Source organism: Sceloporus undulatus, chromosome 2, assembly GCF_019175285.1.
Source record: "Sceloporus undulatus isolate JIND9_A2432 ecotype Alabama chromosome 2, SceUnd_v1.1, whole genome shotgun sequence".
Lineage (NCBI taxonomy): Eukaryota > Metazoa > Chordata > Lepidosauria > Squamata > Phrynosomatidae > Sceloporus > Sceloporus undulatus.
Window position 1 is genome coordinate 72374048 of NC_056523.1, and position 23397 is coordinate 72397444.

Consider the following 23397-nt stretch of genomic DNA (forward strand, 5'->3'; position numbering starts at 1 on the left):
TATTATTATTATTATTATTATTATTATTATTATTATTATTATTATTATTATTATTATTATTAACCTTTATTTATAAAGCGCTGTAAATTTACACAGCGCTATACATACAATCTTTTTAATTAGACGGTTCCCTGCCCTCAGGCTTACAATCTAAAAAGACATGACACAAAAGGAGAAGGGAGTGGTGGTGGGGAAGGGGATGAGGTCCAGCAGTTATGGCATGGTAAGAAAATAATAACATCATGAATTAACATAGTGTTTTGTAACTGCCATATTGTCCCATATTGAAAGAAAAGCAGAGTAAAAGTTAAGCAGTCAACGTTTTTAAAAAATAATCATTTTGGACTACAGTTATACACAATTATATAATCATGTCAGGGAAGCTTTTATATGGTATGTGTGTTCTAGTTATTTTTTTAAAAAACTTTTATGTTTTATGTAATTTTATATTGTTTTTAGCTAGGTGATTTTAATTGTTTTTAAATGTTAATCATAAAGTTTTTTTAAAAAACAATTATCTTTGAGCTGTGTTGGGTACCTTTCTGGGAGAAAGAAACATAGAAATAATAAATAGATAAATTCTAAACTTCTATTACACAAATCCAGCTTTGTAAAACAAACTAATGGTGTAATAACAACAACATGCTGCATCTCCCTGCAATGTCACATCTCTTGTGTCTCTCTGCAGCCTGCAAATAATGCACCATTTTATTTTATATAAGAGACCTTAGTTATCCCCCATGGATACTAAAATCAGTGCATGCTATAGTTCCATTATATGCAATGTAACACAAAAGTTAGAATCATACATCCGTTGTATTTCCTAAAGCTATGTATGGATGTAAGAGCTTCTTAAGAAAGAAGATAGGGAGCAAATCCATTCATTTGAGATGTGGTGCTGGAGAAGAGTGCTGAGGATCCCATGGACAGCCAAAAGGACAAACAAATGGCTCCTAGAACAGATCAAGTCAGAAACCTCCCTGGAAGCCAAGATGACCAAACTGAGGCTATCGTACTTCGGATAAGAAAGGACTCATTGGAAAAGACAATAATGCTGGGAAAGATGGAGCATTTGGGGCTGGGTGTGCAAAATGTCAATTGGCTGTGGCAGAGGGAGCAGGGCATGTGTTTAGAAAGAGAGTTTTGATGGCTGCCGGGGCCGATTACAAGCCCTGGTGGCCCAGGCTCCAATTAAAGTCCCCAGCACCAGGAGGAAGATGCTGGCAAAGGAGGGAGGGAATTTCACAAATAGTCAAGTTCCATTGTCCCCAATGATACCATTAGGGACAATGGAACTTGAATATTCATGAAATTTTGGGTTCACAGCTCCCACCGACCCTGGAACATATCCCCCACGAATCCGGAGTGACCACTGTACTTTTTATTGTTAATTGCCCTTGAGTCAATCTCAACTCATGGCGACCCTATGGATGGGACATCTCCAAGACCCTTTGTCCTCTGATTAAAGTCCCCATTGCCGAGGGGAAGATGCCAGTAAGGGAGGGAGGGAGGAGGGAGGGAGCTGCAGCCTTGGCCTCATGAATGACTGAAACTGTGAGTGCCAAGGCCGTGAATCCGGAGGGACCACTGTAAAATGTTTTCCTTTATATAAAATGGTAAAATCAAGGTTTGCTTTTTATTTTATTTTTATATGGTTGAATTCATAGATACAGAATCTGTGGATACGAAGGGCTTAATGTATCATCTTTTCCAGTAAGTCACATCATCTCATGATGTGTTCAAAGTATGACAGCCTTAGTGTAGTCTTCTTTGCTTCCAGTGAAAGTTCAGGCCCAATTTGCTCTAGGACCACTTAATTTTATATGTTTGACTTTGAAAAGTTCCATTTTTAATAGATTCCCATGTCTGGCAAAGACTCATGTATATCTGATTCAATTTCCTTCTCTACAGGAATAAACCTGGCAGTGCCTGCCACAAGCAGCTGTTTCCTCCGCAGCGATAAATGTCAGAGAAATTCAAAAGATTCCTTATCAGAGGACCATTCACAGCCAGCCAAGAAATGAACACACTTCAAGCATTAAAAATCCTCTCTCCTCAACACAGATATTACCAGTTTGAGTTGGTCAGTACCAATGATGTGGACAAGATCCTTGGAAGCGTTCGGAAGACAACCTGCTCTCTCGATCCCTGTCCCTCATGGCTAGCGGCTCAGGGGGGACCGGTTGTAACCTCGTTGTTACACCGGATTATAAATACATCTTTGAGGGACGGGCAATTTCCATCCAGCTTGAAATTGGCCATTGTAAAACCGCTGTTAAAAAAGCCCTCCCTCGACCCCCTGATGCATAATAATTATCGGCCAGTATCGCTATTGCCATTTTTGGGGAAGGTAATCGAGAGGGCGGTTGCAATCCAGCTTCAATCGATCTTGGATGAAACGGATTATCTAGACCCATTTCAAACTGGCTTTCGGGCGGGTTACGGGGTTGAGACGGCCATGGTCGCCTTGGTCGATGATCTCCGTCTGGGCATTGACAGGGGGAGCGTGTCCCTGTTGGTGCTCTTGGACATCTCAGCGGCTTTCGATACCATAGACCATGGTATCCTTCTGGAGCGCCTGGTTGAGGTGGGAATCGGGGGCACTGCGCTCCAGTGGTTCCGGTCCTACCTCTCCGGGAGGTTCCAGACGGTGTCGCTGGGAGACGTGTGCTCCGATAGGAGGGCCCTTACATCTGGGGTCCCTCAAGGAGCCATTCTGTCTCCCATGCTTTTCAACATTTACATGAAACCGCTGGGAGAGATCATCCGGAGACATGGGGCGCGGGGTTATCAGTACGCTGATGACACCCAAATAGTCTTCTCTATGTCTCCGACTGATGCAGTGACCGAGGATGGCGTCTCTCCTCTCGTGGCCTGTCTGGAGTCAGTAATGGGCTGGATGAGGGAAAACCGACTCAGTCTGAATCCAGAGAAAACGGAGGTACTTGTGATAGGTTCCCCTGGTCCAGGAATGGCGGTGGTTCCACCTGTCCTGAACGGGATCACGCTTCCTGTGAAGGACTCCGTGCGCAGTCTGGGGGTGCTCCTCGATTCGCCGCTTCACCTCACATCTCAGGTGAATGCGACGGTCAGGAGCACCTGTTATCAGCTTCGGCTTATTCGCCAGCTGCGCCCATACCTGGCCCAGAGAGACCTTGAAACAGTGGTACACGCTCTGGTAACCTCTCGATTGGATTTCTGCAATGCGCTCTACATGGGGCAACCCTTGTACCACACCCGGAAGCTGCAGATGGTACAGAACATGGCAACCAGACTGGTCACTGGCACCTCCAGGACCAGTCATATTACACCTGTACTCAAAGATCTGCATTGGCTGCCCATTCGCTTCCGGGCACAATACAAGGTGTTGGTAATAACCTATAAAGCCCTACATGGCTTGGGCCCAGGATACCTAGAGGACCGCCTCTCTACATACATTCCGCCTCGCACCCTCAGAACATCTGGGCAGCAACTATTGAGGGTTCCAGGGGCTAGACTTGCCTCCACAACAAGGAGGTCATACTCCATCGTCGCCCTGGCCCTCTGGAATACGCTGCCCATAGAGCTCCGCTCGGCCACCTCCCTGGCCCAGTTTAGGAAGGACTTAAAAACCTTCCTATTTCTGGTAGCATTCCCCGAATAAAGTCCTAGTTAGTCTTCCCCTCCTTGACAGCAATGGTAGCTGGCTAATGGGGGGTTTTAGTATCATTTTTAATGGTAGTGAGCTGTGTATTTTAATGTACAGTGGTGCCTCGGGTTACGAAATTAATTCGTAACGCGGCCGCTTTCGTAACCCGAAAAGCCTTCGTAAGCCGAATTGCCATAGGCGCTAATGGGGAAAAGCCGCGATTCCGTGCGAAAAAGCCGAAAAAAGCACCAAAAGTTTTTTCGTAACCCGAAAAAACATTCGTAACCCGAAACAATAATTCCCTATGGGATTTTTTCGTATCCCGAAAATTTCGTAACCTGGGTATTTCGTATCCCGAGGTACCACTGTATGTATTATGTTATAATGTATCGATGTTATTATATGTTGTTCACCGCCCTGATTGTTGGAAGGGCGGTATACAAATAAAATTATTATTATTATTATTATTATTATTATTATTATTATTATTATTATTACCATGGGGTAAATTTCAAGGAAAGAGCAGCATGAAATTGTAGGCACCTAAAGTATCATCTTAGCTTGTCCATCTCATTAAATGCTACAGTGTTACATACTTCAGAATCTGCCTGAAACTTTCCCAACAAGAATAAAATTGGCTCTGGACATTTTTCAGCTTATAGCTGGTTGTCTTAATAGAACTAAATCCAGTGTCAGGACATAGCTATGGGAAGAGGATGAGGGCATTGTTCCTCCAATCCCCGCATTTCTAGCATTGAAGAGAATGAGATACCAAAACTGTATTGTTAAATGCTCAGCTTAAGTTTTAAATTATAATGGGCTCTCCGTGCTCCAGAGTCAGGGCTGCAGGACCCCATGAAAGTGGGAAAACTGCATAGAGAGACTGAGAGAACATCTCCGTAAGAATCTCTAGGTCTTCCAGTGCATCTCTATGATCAACATCCACTGTAAACTGACCACAGAAACACCCTGGAGGAAATAAAAATTCTGTAGAAGTGTTTTCTCTAGCAATCTCTAGGTCCTCCAGTGTGGTTCCATGGTCAACTTCTGGCAGAGTTGTGCTGGAGAACGTAAAGATTCCTGGAGATAACATATTGATGAAATCCGCATGCTGTATAATCAAATCCACAAAAGTCAAAACTGCAAATATAGAGGGCCAATTGTACTGCAATGCTTGAAATTTGGGTACTAGAAGAGAATTTCACTCAGGGGACAGAATTCTTATTTGGGGAAGGTCAGCCCTCATCCATTCCCACCTAGCTACACCTCTGCTCAATGCCTTCAACTTTGAAACACACTTTTATCTCTCTATCAAATGTAGAATTACTGCGTGCATGAGTGTGACATATTTTAATCACTGTACTGAAGGTAAAAAAATAAAATACCTCACTAATGCACTGAGAGATTCAATTTGAGACACTCAAGGAGAGATGATAATTTGCCCTTTGGCACCTAATAAGTCACTCCTGCTTCATCTAACAGGCCCAGTCCTACCATTAGACAGAATGAAAATCCACCTTAGGGAGCATGTCTTAGGTGTCATGACACGGCAGCAAACTGTCAGTTGTTTACCTTGTTACTATTGTATTTCTCCTGCCATAGGAATGAAGGAGGTGCTTGTAGGATTATCTGCCTCAGGTGCCAAGATAATTTGATCTCTAAGAAACCATTTGCTGGCTTGCCTCAGAGAGTAAAACCATTTGGATCAATCCTACCTTCTGAATCTTGTCTTGGGACAAGAGAAGGATGTTTACAAAGTTTCAGTTAAAATGGGAATTTCCTCAACTGGTCTTCCCAAACAAGCACAGAGTTTTGACTTCTGTTGGCCATGTACAAACAAACAAATCAAGAAGTCCTCATGGCACAAATGTAGCTGCTCTTATCAGGGTAAACTCAGAGCTTCCTTAAACGCACCTACACACTGTGAAGGAAGCTATGAAAATGTACCGCACAGTTTCTGGAAGTGGAAAACAACATCCAGAAATGCTTGCAAGAACTCCAAAGGGTGAGGCAGAATCTTGCCTTTTTCCAGTTAATCCTGTCTGTTGACACATTTCATCTGGCATCTCCACTGGATTGTCCCACTGCCAGCTCTTGTTCTTCGAAGATTTTATCTCCTTCCCTCTTACAATAGAAGATCCAACCACAACCTCCCAACAGGGAATTCCTGACCTAATTTTCTTGTGCCTCTGGTTATAACTGCTACACTATACATGCAGCCTCAAGAACTGTAGCTCTCCTATGAACCTGTGAGGTCTCTGCCTAGCTTGAGGAGACCACTGCATGTGCAATCCCATCCAAGTACTAACCAGAACTGACCTTACTTAGTTTCCAGGATCAGATGGGACCTGGTGCCTTAGGATATTTAGACCTGCTACCCATGTGTAAAATAGAGTCAGTAATACAGCACTCCATTTTAGAGTAAGGATAGACAACTGCAAATAACTGGAAAATAATAACTCAGATCCTCAGAAGGCATAATTAATTTGCAAACAAATACATGTGGAGTAACCCTTATCCAGAATTCCAAAATCCAAAATATTCCAAAATCCAAAACTATGCACTCACATGGGTGGCTGTGTTACTGACACCTTTTGATGGTTCAGTGTACAAAAACTTTTGTCTCAGGCACAAAATTATTAAAAATATTATGAATACAATTATCTTCAGACTATGTGCATAAAGTGAGTACAAAATATAAATGAATTTCAAGTTTTGACTTGGGTTCCATCTCAAAGATACCTCATCATGTATATACAAATATTCCCACGTCCAAAACACCTCTGGTTGCTGGCACTTTGGATACCGGAGACTCAACCTGCGGTTAAATGGTCTCTAGAAGCTTTCAAGCCATGTGAGCAGGATGGAGAAAAGAAAACAGCTCATTTTATTACTATGGGGAAGCTGAAGACAATGCAGAGGAAACAAATAAAAAGAAAATTCAGCCCTGATTATACTTGTAGCCAGCCTCAACAGTTTCTGCAAGGCATGCTGCGTATGTTGAGAAGGGGAGAAACTAAGTCTTGACCGTGAGAGTCTTCCCCTCCACAAATAAACAACAGCATGAAGGGAGGAACCGTTTAAAAATAAACTACAAGGGAAAGGAAACTGAGAGGATGAGAGGGAAGCAAGACACTTCACTGTGTCAAAGGAGAGAGAGGATGTCTTGGCCCTGTTATTCTGAAACAAATCAAGTGGTGGGAGGTCATTTTCAATGTGAGATGGAATAAACACTGATCCACAGCACAGTTCTCCGGAAACAAACATCAACTGTCTTGCTCAGTATAAGCTCATGCCACTGACCTTCCCATTGCACAAGACTGGGGGGGGAAATTGGTTGGATGTGCGCCCAATACCCAATATTCCGAGCTCCCACACAGCTTGACTTTGTAGTCCTGTTGCTGGTGACTCTGCGTGGCAGGTGCTCCTTTGAATCTTACAGCATCTCAGGGGGAACCTTGGAGATCTTCCAGAAATCAGAAAGCCATCCAGCAGCCAATAAAGGAGTGTATGATTGAAAACAGGTTTACAATTCACCCTCCATGTCCACAGATTCCTCATCCATGGATTTAAGCATCCACAGCTTGCAAATATTTAAAAAATTAATATATTCCAAAAAGCAAAACTTGGGCCCCATATAGACAGACCAAAATAAAGCTGCTTCGAGTCACTTTGGAGGTATGCTGTTTAAATGATGCATGCGAACTAAGAGCGAACTAAGTTGTGCCAAAGCTGCACTCCAGTCCTTAGGACTGGATCGTGGCTTTGGTGCAGCTTCCAGACTCTTAGTACACATGCATCATTTAAAGTGACTTGGAACAGCTTTATTTTGGACTGTCTGTATCGGGCCTTGATTTTGCCATTTTATATAAGGGTCACCATTTTACTATCCATTTTATTTGATGGGGCTTGAGCATCCATGGATTTTGGTATCCATGGAGTAAGCAAACCCCAGAAGATACCAAAGGCCCACTGTATAAGTATTACTTGTTTATTAGGAAGATGTGCTTTCATCAGAACTCCACAAGACAGCTAAAGACACATCTTTGAAATGAAACACACATGTACCTACACATTTATCACCCTTTTAAATGACTGGTCTAAATGTTCTTTTATTCGCGCTTATTCTAATCTGGCAGTTTCCTGGAGTGTAGCATTGTGAGGAAGGAAAGTAAGAATTTTGCTGAACTAATGATTTTTTCCTTCAGTCCCCAAATTTCTAGTATTGCAGAGAGTGAGGCACTGAAAATATTTAACACCTGGAACTCTTATATTTGCTGTGTTCACATTCCTTTGATTACTTTGCCTACTACAACACTACAGATTTGGAAAGTGAAGGGACATTTCATGGTGGGACGTATTTTCACTCTGTACATGCCACATGCTACCTGGGGCATTCTGGGAGATATAACACCAAAAAGTAAAATTTATACTAACAAAGAACAGAGGGTCCAGGGACAGGGTAAGGGAAGACTAAACTCTAAGATTTAATCCATATCACCCAAATTATAGCAAGCTAACAAAAGGGCAACAGACAGATATATGTCAGAGGTGCTTGCAATGATGCAGAAAACTCAGGCAAAAGAGCAAAATAATAATGTTGATGGAAAATCATAACAACACAAGTATATCTTCAAATGCCCCATTTCATCCTAAGTATGGTAATTTGCTGGTGCTGACAAAGCAGAGACTAGACCATCAACTTAATGATCACAACCTGTTGCCTTCAGAGTGTGCTGGCATATTTTTGACCAGATGTCATGTACCATTCAAGTGCTGGGATTTAGATCTGGCTCTTGACTGTGTTCTACTAAGTACAGCATCAATGTAAAAATTACACAATCAGCGCAGCCTGAAAGCAGATGCTGAGAAATGTATTTTGAGAGGCATTTTAGCAGAGTTAGTTTTCTGGAACAAAAACAACAGTATTGTGGTACCTTAAAAACTAAAGGGCTATACAGATTGTCCCTAAGGAGCGACATGCAACTGCCCATTTCCTGGCCAGATCAGGGCTGCGGCAATCTCATGCCCCAGCCCCAATCCAGCCTCTGGAGAGTGCAAAAAGGATCCCCAAAAAGCAGCTCCTTTTTGTGCCCTCCAAGGGGTGCCATAGCCACGCTGGCGCAACTTAATAACGCCCCTTCAATGCTGTGTCATTTGTACACAGTGCTGGAAGTGCATCATGGTGGAACACGCCATCTGGACTGGCACATGCCAAAATGGCGCCATGGGGCAGAGTTAGAGCAAGCATTGTCAGTACGCTGAGCACTGACTCTGCCCACAGGCTGGTGCTTTCTGCCAGTCTGTATAGGGCCTAAGTGACAAAAAAGACTAACCAGGAAAGTCTGGTACTTTTGGTTAGTCTGTTTTGGCCCTCAGTTTAGAGACCTGTGTGTAAAGGTATATTACCTTATATTTACCTTAAAAACTAACAAACTGATTGTGGGGAAAGTTTTCATGGATACTTTCCACTCTATCTGGTGCATGTAATGCTATCTCCAGTTGTCAGGAATGGTTCATGGTTGGATGAGTTGATTATCAACAGGAAGGACAAAGGGAAGGAAAATTTTGAAGGTATGTAATCACTTGGCAATTTACACTTAATTTCTAAGTTTGCAGTTATCCAACAAATGCACAAAGTATGGTATTAATTATTAAATGGGCATGCTTGTATTGATTAACATATGTTAAATCACTGTCTCTGTTCAAACCAGAAGAGCTGAACTACACATCAATTCTTTCCCAGTTGTTTCATGTTGTAAAATGTCTTTGAAGCACCTTTGTTCCAGAATGACCACCTTAAGATCCGTGATAAAAGTGTTGTGGTAAGTTTAAAAGTTTTGAATATGCCATTTTCTGATGCCACAGATAAGTATAGCTGTCTACAAAAATGCTTCTCAGGCTATCTAATGTGATGGAAAACCAGCTACTTTTTCTTAATGTACCCCTACACATACAAAAACAAATCCTTTGATCCTTCATTGAAAGCCTGCCATCACAGAGAAAAACATTTGGTTAGAGCAGACCACATGTTATACTGTAAACAGTGTCTTTCACTGCTATTACTACACCTCTTTTAAGAAATAAACAAAAGATGACTAAACTGAGGCAGGAAACACATTAGATATAAATACAAAGATACGAAGAAGCTGTGAGATTCTCTGAATCTGCTTCCCAGTCAGAAGATGTGCATATTGCTGGACTCATGCATATATTGCAGATATGACCATACTCCTGATTACTTTTTAAGTATTTGTTTTTATTAAAATTCCAGCAAAGGTGGTCCATGAACTAACACTAGGATACTTGTGGCTTCTAGGGTTGGCTATGAAGTTTTCTCTCCTTTGAATTCCCACAGACCCCAACAGACTGAATTGAACATGTAAGTGCCTGTGGTTTTGTGGCACCTTATACCCCAAGACTCTTTCCCCTGTCTGTTTTTAAAAAGCAAAGCGGCTGTTCTGCTGGAATTCCATGCCCATTGTTATCTTGAGCAATTCATTCACATTCTTCTTAGGCACTCTTATCACAGGAATAATTTGTGGCCCTGTTTGTAGTAATAGCTCCTATTATTGTTTCTATGAGCATTCATATGCTCCTATACAAATTACAGCAGAGAGGTGGTGAAAGAGAAGCTATTTAAAACTGCCAAGTATTTTCTTCTCTTTTCTTTTTAAATTAAACAGGTCAGGACAAGAGCTATTTCCAAATGTTCCTAACTTGAATCTGTTTGAACATTTCAGATGTCTGTTTTCCTTGTTTTATAATGTTCCCATACTATTTGATAATATATTTTAGAAAACCCAGGGTATCATGCTAAATGGCACAGATTACAAAGTTGCAGAAAAGTTAGGGTTTTAGACCACAACTCCCAGAATTCTCCTGTCAAAATGGCCACTGGCCATGCCTAAGGCAGATAAAAGCGTATGTAAAGCATAATGCAAGCATTAATTTGATCCAGTTATTTGCTGGTTACATTTAGAGCCTGTGAACGTTATGTTCATCCTATGATAAACATCACGTTCAGGCTTCATCCTATGGAATCCTGGAATTTGTAGTTTACTGTGGCACCAGAGCTCTCTGACAGAAAAGGCTAAATATCTCCCCAAACTATAAATCCCAGAATTCCATAGTATTGAGCCATGGCAGTTAAAGTGGTGTCAAACTGCCTTAATTCTGCAATGTAGATCCAAGTCTTACTTTAATAATAACTTTTCCAGCTTCTGAGTGTAATTACTAAATATGTTTTTACTAAATGAATAAACTCTGGAAGTAATTGGGAGACAACAGTGGAATGTGCTGCCTCTCTGAATGTAGTGGATTCTCCTTTTGTGGTCTTTAAACAGAGGCTGGATGGCCATTTATCAGGAATATCTTCCTGCATGGCTGGGTGGAATTGGACTGGATGGCCCTTGAGGTCTCTTCTAACTCTGTGATTCTACAACCTCTGTCACAATTTAATGTTTGCACCTTACACTATTTAAGGAGATTCATTTTACTTCCCTTCTGTGATGAGGCAAAAGACCATGACTACAGTGTCCTCATGGATAACTCCTATGGGGATTGTTACCTTTCCCAGCTCTGATCATTTTCCATAATAAAAAAATTAGGCTGGGCCTCATCCAGTACCACATCTGCCCTCTGCTGAAAGTCTGCATGAATATTCAATCAAATCTGGTGCAAACCCAACTCTTCTGTTTTGTGTTTCCGCTATTCAATGAACTGCTCCCAAAAGCAGGCTATCCCCTATTTCCTTTAGTCTGTTTGAGGTTAAGAAGACTTTGCTTTCTTGCCACAGGCTCTCATTTTGCATTCAGATGGATCCTTGAACAATCGGAAAGAGAAATTTGTGCCCAAAGTGCAGATGCTGCTTTAAACTTAGCAATACTTCACAGGGTTGCCGTACTCCAAATTACTTGCAAATACAGCCCTCTGTAGCTGTTCCCATGAGATCCAACTGTGGGTTTTACCAGTAGCTTATGCAATGGCAAATAATCAGATATAGCCTGATAGTGATTTCATTAATCTTTTTCTGACCAAACCTCAGTCTAAATACCAGGGTTATGAGGTAGTACCTGATGAAGTAGACTGAGTCCACAAAGGTTATGCTACAAATTCAGTCTCTAATGTGTTACAAGGTCCCTTGAGACTATAGGGTAAAATCAGAAGTCACTTAAACTAACCCTTCAAACGTATACCAGTATTCTTAAACACATGTAAAGCAGATTGTAAGGGACTGAAGAGAGATGCCTGTTTCTACACAGGGAGACAGACTCATTTCACACCTTTCTCATGGATGAGAAAGCTACAAGTTGCATAACAGTTAGCAAAGTGAAATGCTAATAAGCAATGACAGATCTCATAAACTTTGCTATCGCAATATATAATATGATAGCATTAAGGTGCAGATTTATCCCTAGCTCCTGTTTAAATATTTGATGGTGCTTGCTATCATTTACAAAGTCCTTATCCTTTGACTAGTGAAAGAAACAGAATAAAAAGCAGTCCCAGTTTCATCATTAAAGTCAGACAGGCAGAAACACCGCCTACAATCTCTTTATGATCACCTTTATACTGAGCACTCTAGAGCACTTATCTCTGTGATCTGGAAGTGATAATTAATTGGAGGATGACAATTGAATCATGGCTAGGTGTCGATGATGTTTCCAACATACAATAGATCGGTCATGTAATCTTCCAGTGAAACAACATTACCCAAATTTAGAAAGAAGGCATTCCATACAAGCATCCTTCCTAAATCCTAAAATCCTAAACTGTGGAGGGAGCTCTGGTGGCACTGTGGTTAAATGCCAATACTGCAGCCACAAGGTTGCGAGTCTGACCCCATGCAGGGCTTCAAGTCTGACTCAGCCTTCCATCCTTTCGTAGGTCGGTAAAATGAGTACTTGTTGGGGGCAATTAGCTTACAGACTGTAAACTGCTTAGGGAGTGCTTAGTACACTGATAAGCAGTATATAAATGTGCATGCTAAAATGTACATGCTAAACCCTCATGCTCAGCCTCTACTGACAGAAACAATGTTATGATGATAATAAGAGTGGGTGAGGAAAAAGATCAAACTCCCTATGCCACATCCTGGAGGTACTAGCCCTGAGTCTGATAGACCCACTGTCGAGAGGCTTCAGAAATTTTTAGAAGCATCTAGGACACCTTTGAGCATCTCTTCTTGTTGCCATTAACACCACCTCTTCTAAGATAAGATTGTCACTGGGTAAAGAAAAAGATCTTTAACAGCTGCAACAAAACAATTCTCCAGGAAACATGGGGAAAGAAGGAAAAGAGGTGCAGATTTCAGCAGAATACAATTTATATATAGGAAGCTACCATTTCAGTCTCTGGCAGGGCTGCTTGAGGGGGAGGGGGGATGTGAACATTCCCTCCCATAAGAATTCTCCTTCTTCAGTCAATTTTCTTTTTCGCTTCAGTCCCCAAATTTCTAGCATTGCAATAATTTAAAACTTCAATTGAGCATTTAGAAATACATTTGAGGCATCCGAAGAAACAAATGAAACAAAGGGCCTGAACAGGACAGGCCAAAATAAAGCTGCTTCGGGTCACTTTGGAGGGGTATGCTGTTTAAATGACACATGCATCTTAAGAGGCCAGAAGCTGTGCCAAAGCTGTGCTTCAGTCCTTAGGACTGGAGCATGGCTTTGGCAGGGATGTAGCTAGGATTTTAGGAAGGGGGGGTCCAGACTAAGTGCCACCATTATAATGGGGCTTGGGTGCGGCGGCGCAGCAGCACACACCATTCATTTTTCTAATGGAAGGGGGGGTCTGGACCCCAAGACCCCCCCCCCCTTGGCTACGTCCCTGGCTTTGGTGTGGCATCTACCCTCTTAGGATGCATGCATTATTTAAACAGCATACCTCCCAAGTGACCTGAAGCAGCTTTATTCTGGTCTGTCTGTCGGGACCAAAATTACCAAGAGAATGTGAACAGAGCAACAGTTCTAGATGTGAACAATCTTCAGTATCTACCCTTTGCAATGCTAGAAATATGGATACGGAAGGAAAATTTCATTGTGGAGCAGAACGTAATGGGGGAGAGAGCATTGGCTTCCTTTTTGTTTCCCTCCCATAGCTATACAGTACTCCTGTTCCCTGGCATCTCTAGATAAGAAGCGCCTACAGTCTCAAAGCTGGGAAGGCATCCTGCCCATACATAGTCTTGGGAGAATGCCAACAATCAGAGCAGAGCACCACTGGCTCATGGATGAAGCAAAGCAACACCAATTTAAGCTCCTACAGGGACATAGCCAGGATTTTGGGAAGGGGGGTGGTGTTCCAGACTAAGTGCCACCATTATATTGGGGCTTGGGCACAGCGGCACAACGGCAGACACCATTCATTGTATCTAATGGAAAAGGGACCCGGACTCCCCGGACCCCCCATTGGCTACGTCCCTGGCTCCTATGAGATGCCTTTTAATATTCTCTTGATGACAAGTTGCTACTCATGTGGATAAGAGTTTCCAGAAACAAACTTCACATTATTTTCAAAGGCCCAGCCGTGTTAATCTGGCAAATCAGTATGCAAAGGGATCTTGTAGTAGCATCTTTGACACTGCCTCAAGTCTCAAAGGTGCTGCAAGATCCCTTTGCATCTATATTATTTTGTTAGATTTATTTATATGCCACCTGTTTGGATACTGACTTACAGAGTGGCTTACAAAATCCTGATGCTATTAAAGTTTCACTTAATCAAGCAAAGCAATAAAATCACATCATAGCACACAAACCAGCTCAAAAGGCAGAGAGATCTTGTAGCACCTTTGAGACTAACTGAAAGGAAAAAATTGGCATCATGAGCTTTTGTAGACTTCAGTCTACTTCCTCAGATGCATTATGTACAAACTGGGGAGAGAAAAGCATGGAAGGGGGGGATTAAAGAGTGAAGCAAGCCTCCAAAATGGTACTGGAAAATGTAAAAAGCTTCAATAAAACAGTCCATTGTTTTGTGGTGGCCATGCTTGCCAGAGATCATGGGAACTGGAGGGCAAAAAGGTTATTTTTTCCGAGCCCTGCTCCCCAGGTGCTGGCAATGGGAGCCAGCCCTTTTCGTGTGACCAAATGAATTACTGGCATGTATTCACGGGATCATGGGGCGGGGATGTCACTGGTGCGTCTAATACCTCCAAAAGTGGAAGAGAAATATTAACCTTCCCATTGCAAACTGTGCTGTATAAGAAATAAATGTAGATAGGAAAAACAAATAAAAACAGCTGGACACTTGCTCCTAGATTCAGGAGCGTTGCCATGTTTTTAATGGGTCCCTGTAGCTGTACTTTTCCATTCTGACATGCAAATATTTAGCAAGTAATTTTTCTTTTCTTTTCAGGCTATGAAAATCTGCAGCTGATTCCATACATCTGCCTATGGTTTTGCATGCTATATGTGCTCCATTATATATACGCATATGTCTGGAAACAGTCCTTTCCGATGTGCGCACTGCATGCATGGCAGGAGACCACACATATAGAGAGGGAAACAATTCATTTTGATCTATAAAAACTGCATGCACCTCAACTTAGTAATGTTCAGAACTGTTAAATGGATTCTGTCATCCATAAGAATTCAAGTTCTGCGGAGAAATGGAAAGATTTTTGAACTGTAGGAATATTTTTTGTTTGCAGCTTCCCCTCCAAACAGAACTGTTGTATTTTAATGTCCAGTCTAGCACCAGATCTGTACTTGATTATATTAGATAAATATGTTTATTCAGCAGACTGGATAAATATGATTTTCAATTAAAAAGGAAAGAATTTAGATCTCGGCCCTTCAAAATATCCCTGTTGGCTTTGATGGTCAATGATGCAAGTTCCTAGGAAACAGTTAGTATGAGGACCTCTAGCTCATTCAAAACTATTAATGCGTTTCAGAGGATGATGTCTTAATACTGCTGTCACTGAATTTCATTTCTATTTAAGGAGCACAACTGGCAAATGCCCAAGGTACAGTAGAAAGTGGAAGAGATAATATCAGATCAAGATGTTATACATCCTGGAAATGTAAACTGAAGTGGGTTTATGGCTGCATCTGTCCTGCAGAAATAATCCAGTGTGACACTGCTTCAATGCTATGGAGTTGACTATCAGAGAGGTCTGGTGCCACAACAAACGACAGCATCATTCTCAAATTTCCATTTCATTCTCCATGGCAGCTAAACTGGTGTCAAACTGGCTTATTTCTGCAGTGCGGATGCTGCCACCAATATGAGACCAAAGTCTAATATTAGGACATGCCTACGACATGCTCACTGTAGGAGAGCCATTTCTGTAACCCAGGCACCCTCTTCGCAGCCCTTCCTCAAACTGCACTTTGGAAGCCTCAGTTGACCATCTGCAAAATGGGAAGGGTTTTTTGTTTTCTTGCTTTGGAAAAGGCCCCCCCCCAACAGTCATTGGAATTAAGACAAGCAAGAGAAAGCTTTCAAAGAGAATACTGTAGGAGAATTTAGAAAGAGAGCCAATGGGGGGCCAGTGGTTTGAACCTTGGGCTGTGGCTCTGGAGCCCAGGGCTGGACTCCCTGCTCAGCCATGGAAGCCCACCGGGAGACCTTGGGCGAGTCACACTCTCTCAGCCTCAGAGGAGGGCCAAACTCCGAAGCAACCTTAGACCCCACTCTGGGCTTGCAATCAGTCGGAAACACACAACCCTCCGAGAAAGAGAGAGCGGCTTACCTTTGTAGGCGAGGCGGAGGCGAGGCAGGGTGCCCTTGGTGCCCTGGCAGTGGGCAAGGAGATGCCAGGAGAGCCCCCACCAGGCTGCCAGCCCTGCCAAGGAGCCTCCCTGGCGGGGCTTCATGGCCACTGGCATCCCTCGCCCCCAGCCAGGGACCCCAAAGACTCCTCCTCCTTCCCGCCCTTTAGCTGCCCTCCTTCCTCTCCTTCTGCTCCTTCTCTCAGGGCTAGTCAGGGCCAGGGGTGGCCAAGGTTTATACAAGGAGGGCTCCTCCTCCTCCTCCTCCTCCTCCCAGCTCCTGCCGGGAGAGAGGGACCCAGCCAGGCTCAGGCACACTCTCTGGCTCCGGCGGGGACTAGGCTCTGACTGGGGCTCCCTCTCCTCCCGCCCTCCCTCTCCCTCCTCCTGACAGACAGGGGAGCCCCAAAAGGCCCAGCAGCAGCACAGCTCTCCCTCCTCCTCCTGCTGCTGCTGCTGCTGCAACTCCACTGACTGGGCAGCGAAGTAGGGAAGTAGGAGAAGAAATGGCAGTACAGTAGTACTGTCCACAGAGAAACCATACTTGCCCAGAGGGAACCATTGGAGGATACTTGCCCATAGCAGGCATTCCCCAATCATCTCCTATGGGCAAGTATGGTTTCCATATGGCATGGGCAGCAGGTGTTCCCCAACAATTCCCAATGGGCAAGGATTCCCCAATGATTCCCTATGGGCAAGTATTGTCATTTGTTTCAGTGCGCCCCACTTTAGGTCCTCCAGGTTTTTTGGACTTCAGCTCCCAGAATTCCTAAGCACCGGCCCAGCTAACTGGGACTTTTGGGAGCTGAAGTCCAAAACTCCTGGAGGACTAAAGTTTGGGGATCCCTGACTGATCTTTGCCAATACAGTGGGATTTCATTTCATTTATTTATTTTGAAAGGCAAGGAAATGATGGATCTAATTTCCTGGAATGTTTTTCCCCCTCCTCACCACTTTTTCATGCAGTTTTCCCCCCATTTCAAATAATGCACTATTATTGTTGTTATTATTATTTACATCCCACCTTCCTCCTGGTACAGGGACTCAAGGCAGGTCATAAAATTCAAAACAGTCCCAAATTAAAACAGTACAAAGCACTAAAAATACAAAGTTTTATTTTAAAAAAACTATTTCAAAAAGTTAATCCCCCAAAGCCCCTTCTTGGGAAAAAGATTGATCATAACTTCAGGAGAATGGAGAGAGTACCAAAGTGTGTGTTTGTGTGTGTTTGTGTGTGTGTTTCTTTTCTTAATGCTCCATCTTTCACTTTCTGCCAGAGTCTTTCTTTGTGCCAAGGGTCCATCTGAAGTGCCTTTGTGCCTACTGCCTTCAGTTTTTCTTTGTTGTTGTTGTTGTTGTTGTGTGCCTTCAAGCACTTTCTGACTTATGGTGGTGACCCTAAGGCGGGATGAACAGATGTCATAACTGCAAAAGTGGACAAGGCACCACAAAATGTAGAATATTCAAGAAAAATGGAGGACATCACATAAAAGCTCAGAACATTCATATAAGTGTAAATTCGTGCTTCTTAAGTCATTCTCAAAATGGAGGACAGTTAGGAATTCCTCCTGGACAGAAGGCTGAAACAGAGGGTGTCTGGTCATCCTGCCCCAGGATGACCAGACTGGCCCCATCACAGGGTTTTCTTGGCATGATTTGTTCAGAGGAGGTTTGCCATTGCCTTCTCCTGAGGCTGAGAGCATGTGTCTTGCCCAAGGTCACCCAGTTGCTCTCATAGCCAAGCAGGGAATTGAATCCTGGCCTCCAGAATTGTAGTCCTAATGCTCAAACAATTATGCCGTACTGGCTCTCTTTGTCTTTCTACCAATGTCTTTTTTTATGTGCATCCTGGAGCCATTGATAAATATGGCCCAAGTAACATGTTGCTTAAGATAGGCTTGAAATCAATAAACTTAGAAGTCTGACTGGACTGGCTATCATGCCAGGGCAATATGAAGTTGAGAGCAGAGCTGCTAAGGCTGTGCTCCTGCACACTTATATATTATTTAATTTCTATGCCACCTTTCTCCCAGAAAGGAACCCAAGGCAGCTCACAAATAAAACTCTTTAAAAACTTATTACAATAAAACAATTAAAAATCACATTAAAAAAATATAAAATTACAAACTTTAAAAACACAGTAAAACCACGATACCCACTCCGTATAGCAAATTCGCATTCCTAACACCCAGCTGTGTATGCCTCCTTACTCAAAGGAAACACTTACAGGAAGAGGCCACAAACTGCCTTGAGCAGTCTGTTGTCTTGAAAGCTAAAGATGTACACAGAAATGTTGATGGTCATAAATATTCAGGCGCATCCTAGAGACAATCATCTCTCTAACAATGGTCACTGCCTGTTTTAGGATTTTATAATGCCTTCAGTTTTTTAATGGAATACTTCATTCCATTTTAGTATTAGACTCTAGAAGGGAATAACATACATTTTGCTGCCATGCTTTGGATCTAATGACCATTTTCTAAGGCAGCTCCACAGTTAGTTGATTGATAGTGAGTTATCAACACATGAATAGCCATAGCTAGGCTGTCTCTGTCCAGATAAATGGTGGATAAAGCTGATAAGCCAGTGTGGTCTAGTGGTTTGAGTGCTGGATTAGGACTCTGGAGGCCAAGGTTCAAATCTTGGCTCAGCCATGGAAATCCACTGGGTGACCTTGGGCAAGTCACACTCTCTCATCCTCAGAGGATGGCAGTGGCAAACCCCCTCTGAAGAAAGTTGCCAAGAAAATTCCATGATATGCCTTATGGTTCCCATAAGTCAGAAATGAAGGCACACAACAACAACAAGGTACTCTCTCAGCATTGAGTCCACCTGTGTCTCAACTGCACCCTCAAGTAATAATAATAATAATAATAATAATAATAACAACCCTTTCTTTCAAAAGCTGGAGCTCAAAGTATCTTACGGTTTAAAAGACTTCAGTTAAAAACATACAAAAGTGAACATTAAAAGAGAATTAAACTGTTACAGTATTAAAACACATTACAGTCGGCCCTTCTTCTACATGGATTTTTTATACACAATTTGAAAATGTTAAAAAAAGGATAAATTTCAAATATCAAAGCTTGATTTTCCATTTTTTATAAGGGACACCATTTTGCTATGTCATTATTTTTAATGGGACTTGAGCATCCATGGATTTTGTTATACAAGTGGGATCTTGGAACCAAACCCCAGCATATAACAAGGGTCCACTGTACTCATTAAAAGAATAAAATGCACTTAAAATGAACCTGGTCCTTTAGGGGGATACGTAACTCCCTCCAGAACAGGGTAAATGCCATTTAATTTAAGAAGAGGAGAATGTGATTTCCACCAGAGGTTGTAGGTTTCCAAAACCCAGCATTCACCAGCATTGGCTATGTTGGCTAGTTAACCATTTGTTGGATGCTGCATTTGCTTCTTATCTGCCATAATTTAGGGACAAACTGAGGTATGGGGATGGGATATGCAGTATAACAATGAATGAAAGTGAATGATTATTACACAGATGGCATGAAAATAAGACAGAAGAGGCAAGCAAGCTTGTTATTACACAGATAGCATGAAAACAAGATAGAAGAGGCAAGCAACTTGCTATCTGCTGCTCCAGAGACTAGAACATGGAACAACAAATGCAAGCTACAGGAAAAGAGATTCCGCCTTAACATTAGGAGGAACTTCCTGACAGTAAGAGCTGTTCAACAGTGGAACACACTCCCTTGGAGAGTTGTGGAGTCTCCTTCTTTGGATGTCTTTAAACAGAGGCTGGATGGCCATCTGTCGGGGGTGCTTTGATTGTGAGTTCCTGCATGGAGGGGGTTGGATTGGATGGCCCTTCTGGTCTCTTCCAACTCTATGATTCTATGAGCACCTGTTATTCATTACCAGTCTCCCATACAAGTACTAATCAGGGCTGACCCTGCTTAGCTGCCAAGATGAGCTGGGATCTTGTGCTTTTGGGGTATTTAGGCCCTTTTCCTACCTATGCAGGTAGGAAAAACCGCTCTTGGGTCTGTTGTTAATATCCATATGTCAAGCATCTGCTCTGCCACGGTCCAGATAAGAAAGAAATCAGAATGGCCAAAACTCTGTTGAGAAACAGGTGACTCAGTTTTAAAGTGTCCCAAGTAAATTTATTACCTGGCTTCCCTTGAGAGCAAGCGAAGCGAGGCAAAGCTTTAGAACCATTGGCTGAATTCCTAAACCTGTTCTCAGATCTCTCTTTGAAACAGATTGTACTCGGTACTTCTCTCCCCTAAATCTTGCCAAAACACTTCACATCTTTTCTCGCCAATCCTCAATTCAGATTTTGCATGGCTTTGGAAAACCAGTGATGTGTAGTGACTAATGTATCTCTGTAGGACTGCAGAGCTGTTGATTCAAAGTCTCACTCAGTGGGACTGATTTTGGGCCAGTCCACTACTCCTCACCAGTCCACTACTCCTCACAGTGTTGTTGTGAGATAAAACTGAAAGGGCAGACTCATATGTCACCCTGAACTACTTGCAGGAAAACCTGTATAAAAATATTTTGAACATTATTACAGCTCTGTCCTGATCATCTACTTTGTACAGTAATAAGGTTAGCAGATACCGTGATACCTTTTCCTGTGGAATTTAAGGAGTTCCCACCCAGCCACCCACAAAAAGCCCAAATTCCTTCAAATAGCTGTGGAGGGATCACATTCTGTTAGAATAGTATGAGAAGTAGTTAAATCGTGTAGACAAGCTCTTTTTTGCCCAAAACTTTGAAAAGTAACCAAATCATATGAATTTCAAAGTTTCACAGAAATAAGGAACTGGGAATAAGGAAGCAATTCCAACCTTGTTATCAGTTGGTGAAAAATAGCAAGCAGAATGCCATTCACACATTCAAGCATCAGGAGAAGACCATGCATGCTGACTTCTTCCCGGTCTGTGGATTCTGGGGCAGACATAGATGCTTGCAGGCAATAGCAAGGAAAATGTTTTAAACAGATGTCAAGGGAGGGAGGTAGTGGGGGGGGGGGGAGTCCAGCATGCCATCAATTACAGCATGTCATGGAGGAGGGAGTGCTAATTGAATTCAATTAGTTCAGGGCCTGCCCCAGGATCCCCAAGGAAGAATTTAGGAAGCTGAGAAAGGTAAAGGACTTGTATTTTAGACAGGAGGAGCAGTAAAGACATCAGAGATAGGAAAAAGACCCAGGCCAGATTAACAGCAGGACTACTTCAGCCTGTGCCAATAGCCCTTGGCCCTCAAGCAAAAAAGACAACTGTGTGCTCTTGTGGTGTGAACAGGCTGATTAATTAACATATTTGTACTTGTCAAATAACCACAAGCAGGCTGTCCTGTAGTAAGTCTTTCATGTGTGAAACTGAATTGAAAGGAGAAACCTTCACATGGACAATAAAACTTTTAAATGTCTGTGTTAAAGACTCTGGCAGGTACCTTCAACCCTATATTCCCAAGGTAAGATTAAAACAGTAAATTAACGTGGAAAGCCACTGAACAGACTTGTTCATATTTAACCCCAACCTTGGGGATTTTTAAAAAAAAATTTAAAGTATATTTTACATGTATGTGTCTCTTTTCCAGCACTCATCTATGGCCTGGTACACACGGGCAGGAAGCGGTGTGCCACCGCCAATACTAAAGTTCCGGAGTCCGCAGCAACCTCATGCTCTGGAACCCTAGTCCATATGGGCGGCGTCATCATGGCAGCATCCCATCCACATGGGTGCTGCCATGATGCCGCCGCCGCCATGCAGCATCCCCACATCCGCGCCAGAAAGAGACGTCATAAGGGCTGTGACACAGTCTTTATGATGTCTCAGGAAGGAGCTGCATTTTGCGTATCGTTCCTATCAGCCGCAGGAACAATCCAGAGGCCGCCCCTTTCTCCTCATGGCTGTTGGGCTGTCTGGGGGCATGAAGCTGCACAGACACCCCTTTTCCAGGCCAAAGAGGAGTGGCAGGTTGACTATCTGGTTACTGTGGCCCCAATCCAGAGCTTCCAGAGGCAGCACAGACCCGCCCCTTTTGGGCTGGTCTGTACAGCCCCTATTTAACTGCAAGGTAATTTATTTTTATATGGTAGAATTCAAAGACATAGCCATTTTAGTTTTTAGAATCAGTACACTGAGAGAACTTGTAGCACCTCTGAGACTAATTGAAAGAAAGAAATTGGCAGCATGAGCTTTCAGTCTACTTCCTCAACACATCTGAGGAAGTAGATTGAAGTCTACGAAAACTCATGCTGCCAAATTCTTTCTTTCAGTTAGTCTCAAAGGTGCTACAAGATCTACATATTTATTATATCTTTGAATTCAGGCATGATAGAGTTGGATAAACTCACTCACTCACTCAAAATGCAAAGGGTTATGGCCAGGGGAAGTGTGCTGAAGAAGATCATGTTGAGGAAAAGACACTGAAATATCAATCCCTTTGGAACTGTGACTCCTCTGAGCCACATAGAGCATTTCATAATTGGTTTTTCCTTCCTGCAATGAACTGGGTGGGGGAAGAGTGTCTTGGGGCTCCCTCCAGCTCTGTTCCTCACACTGCTATTCTGTCTTTCAAATGGTATGTGTCTGCTGACCAGTTCAGGTAAGGAAGCACAGAAAGGTTTGTACAAGCTGGAAAAGTGCATCATGGCAGCATGTACAGAAAAATAAAGGCATTATTCCATTAAGTATATTACTACATTGCCATAAGCGTCTATTCTGTTGTATAGAGTGGGGTGTGATATCTGTACTTAGCAATGATACATTAATTTCCCAAGTGGATTCTTATGCCTAGAAAAACCCCATCCCCACCCCTTCACGGCTCCTTTTTGTGCTCTTGGCATTTCTGTCTTCTCATTTCTCTACTAATATTTGCTACTTTCACAGATCAATCACTTTTTCCATCATCTGGGGGTTTTTTGTGCATACTTTACATTCGTTTCTCCTGCCCTATGATCACACATGGCCTTTCTCCAATTTTATTTATTTATTGTTCAATATTAAATTCTTTACACAGGAAGCATAACATTTCTGTGTTCTAGGTAGCACCTAGCACATT

The 23397-nt window shown here is 42.6% G+C and overlaps 1 protein-coding gene across 1 annotated transcript in view; it reads right to left on the reverse strand.

Annotated features, from left to right (window-relative positions):
* LOC121920351 (semaphorin-3G-like) overlaps positions 1-16496 on the reverse strand; it is a 95520-nt gene extending 79024 nt beyond the window's left edge. The window contains exon 1 of the mRNA XM_042447483.1: positions 16332-16496. Coding sequence (XP_042303417.1) covers positions 16332-16467 — 136 coding nt within the window. The 5' untranslated portion in view covers positions 16468-16496. The remainder of the gene's footprint in view (positions 1-16331) is intronic.
* Positions 16497-23397: the final 6901 nt, after the last annotated feature.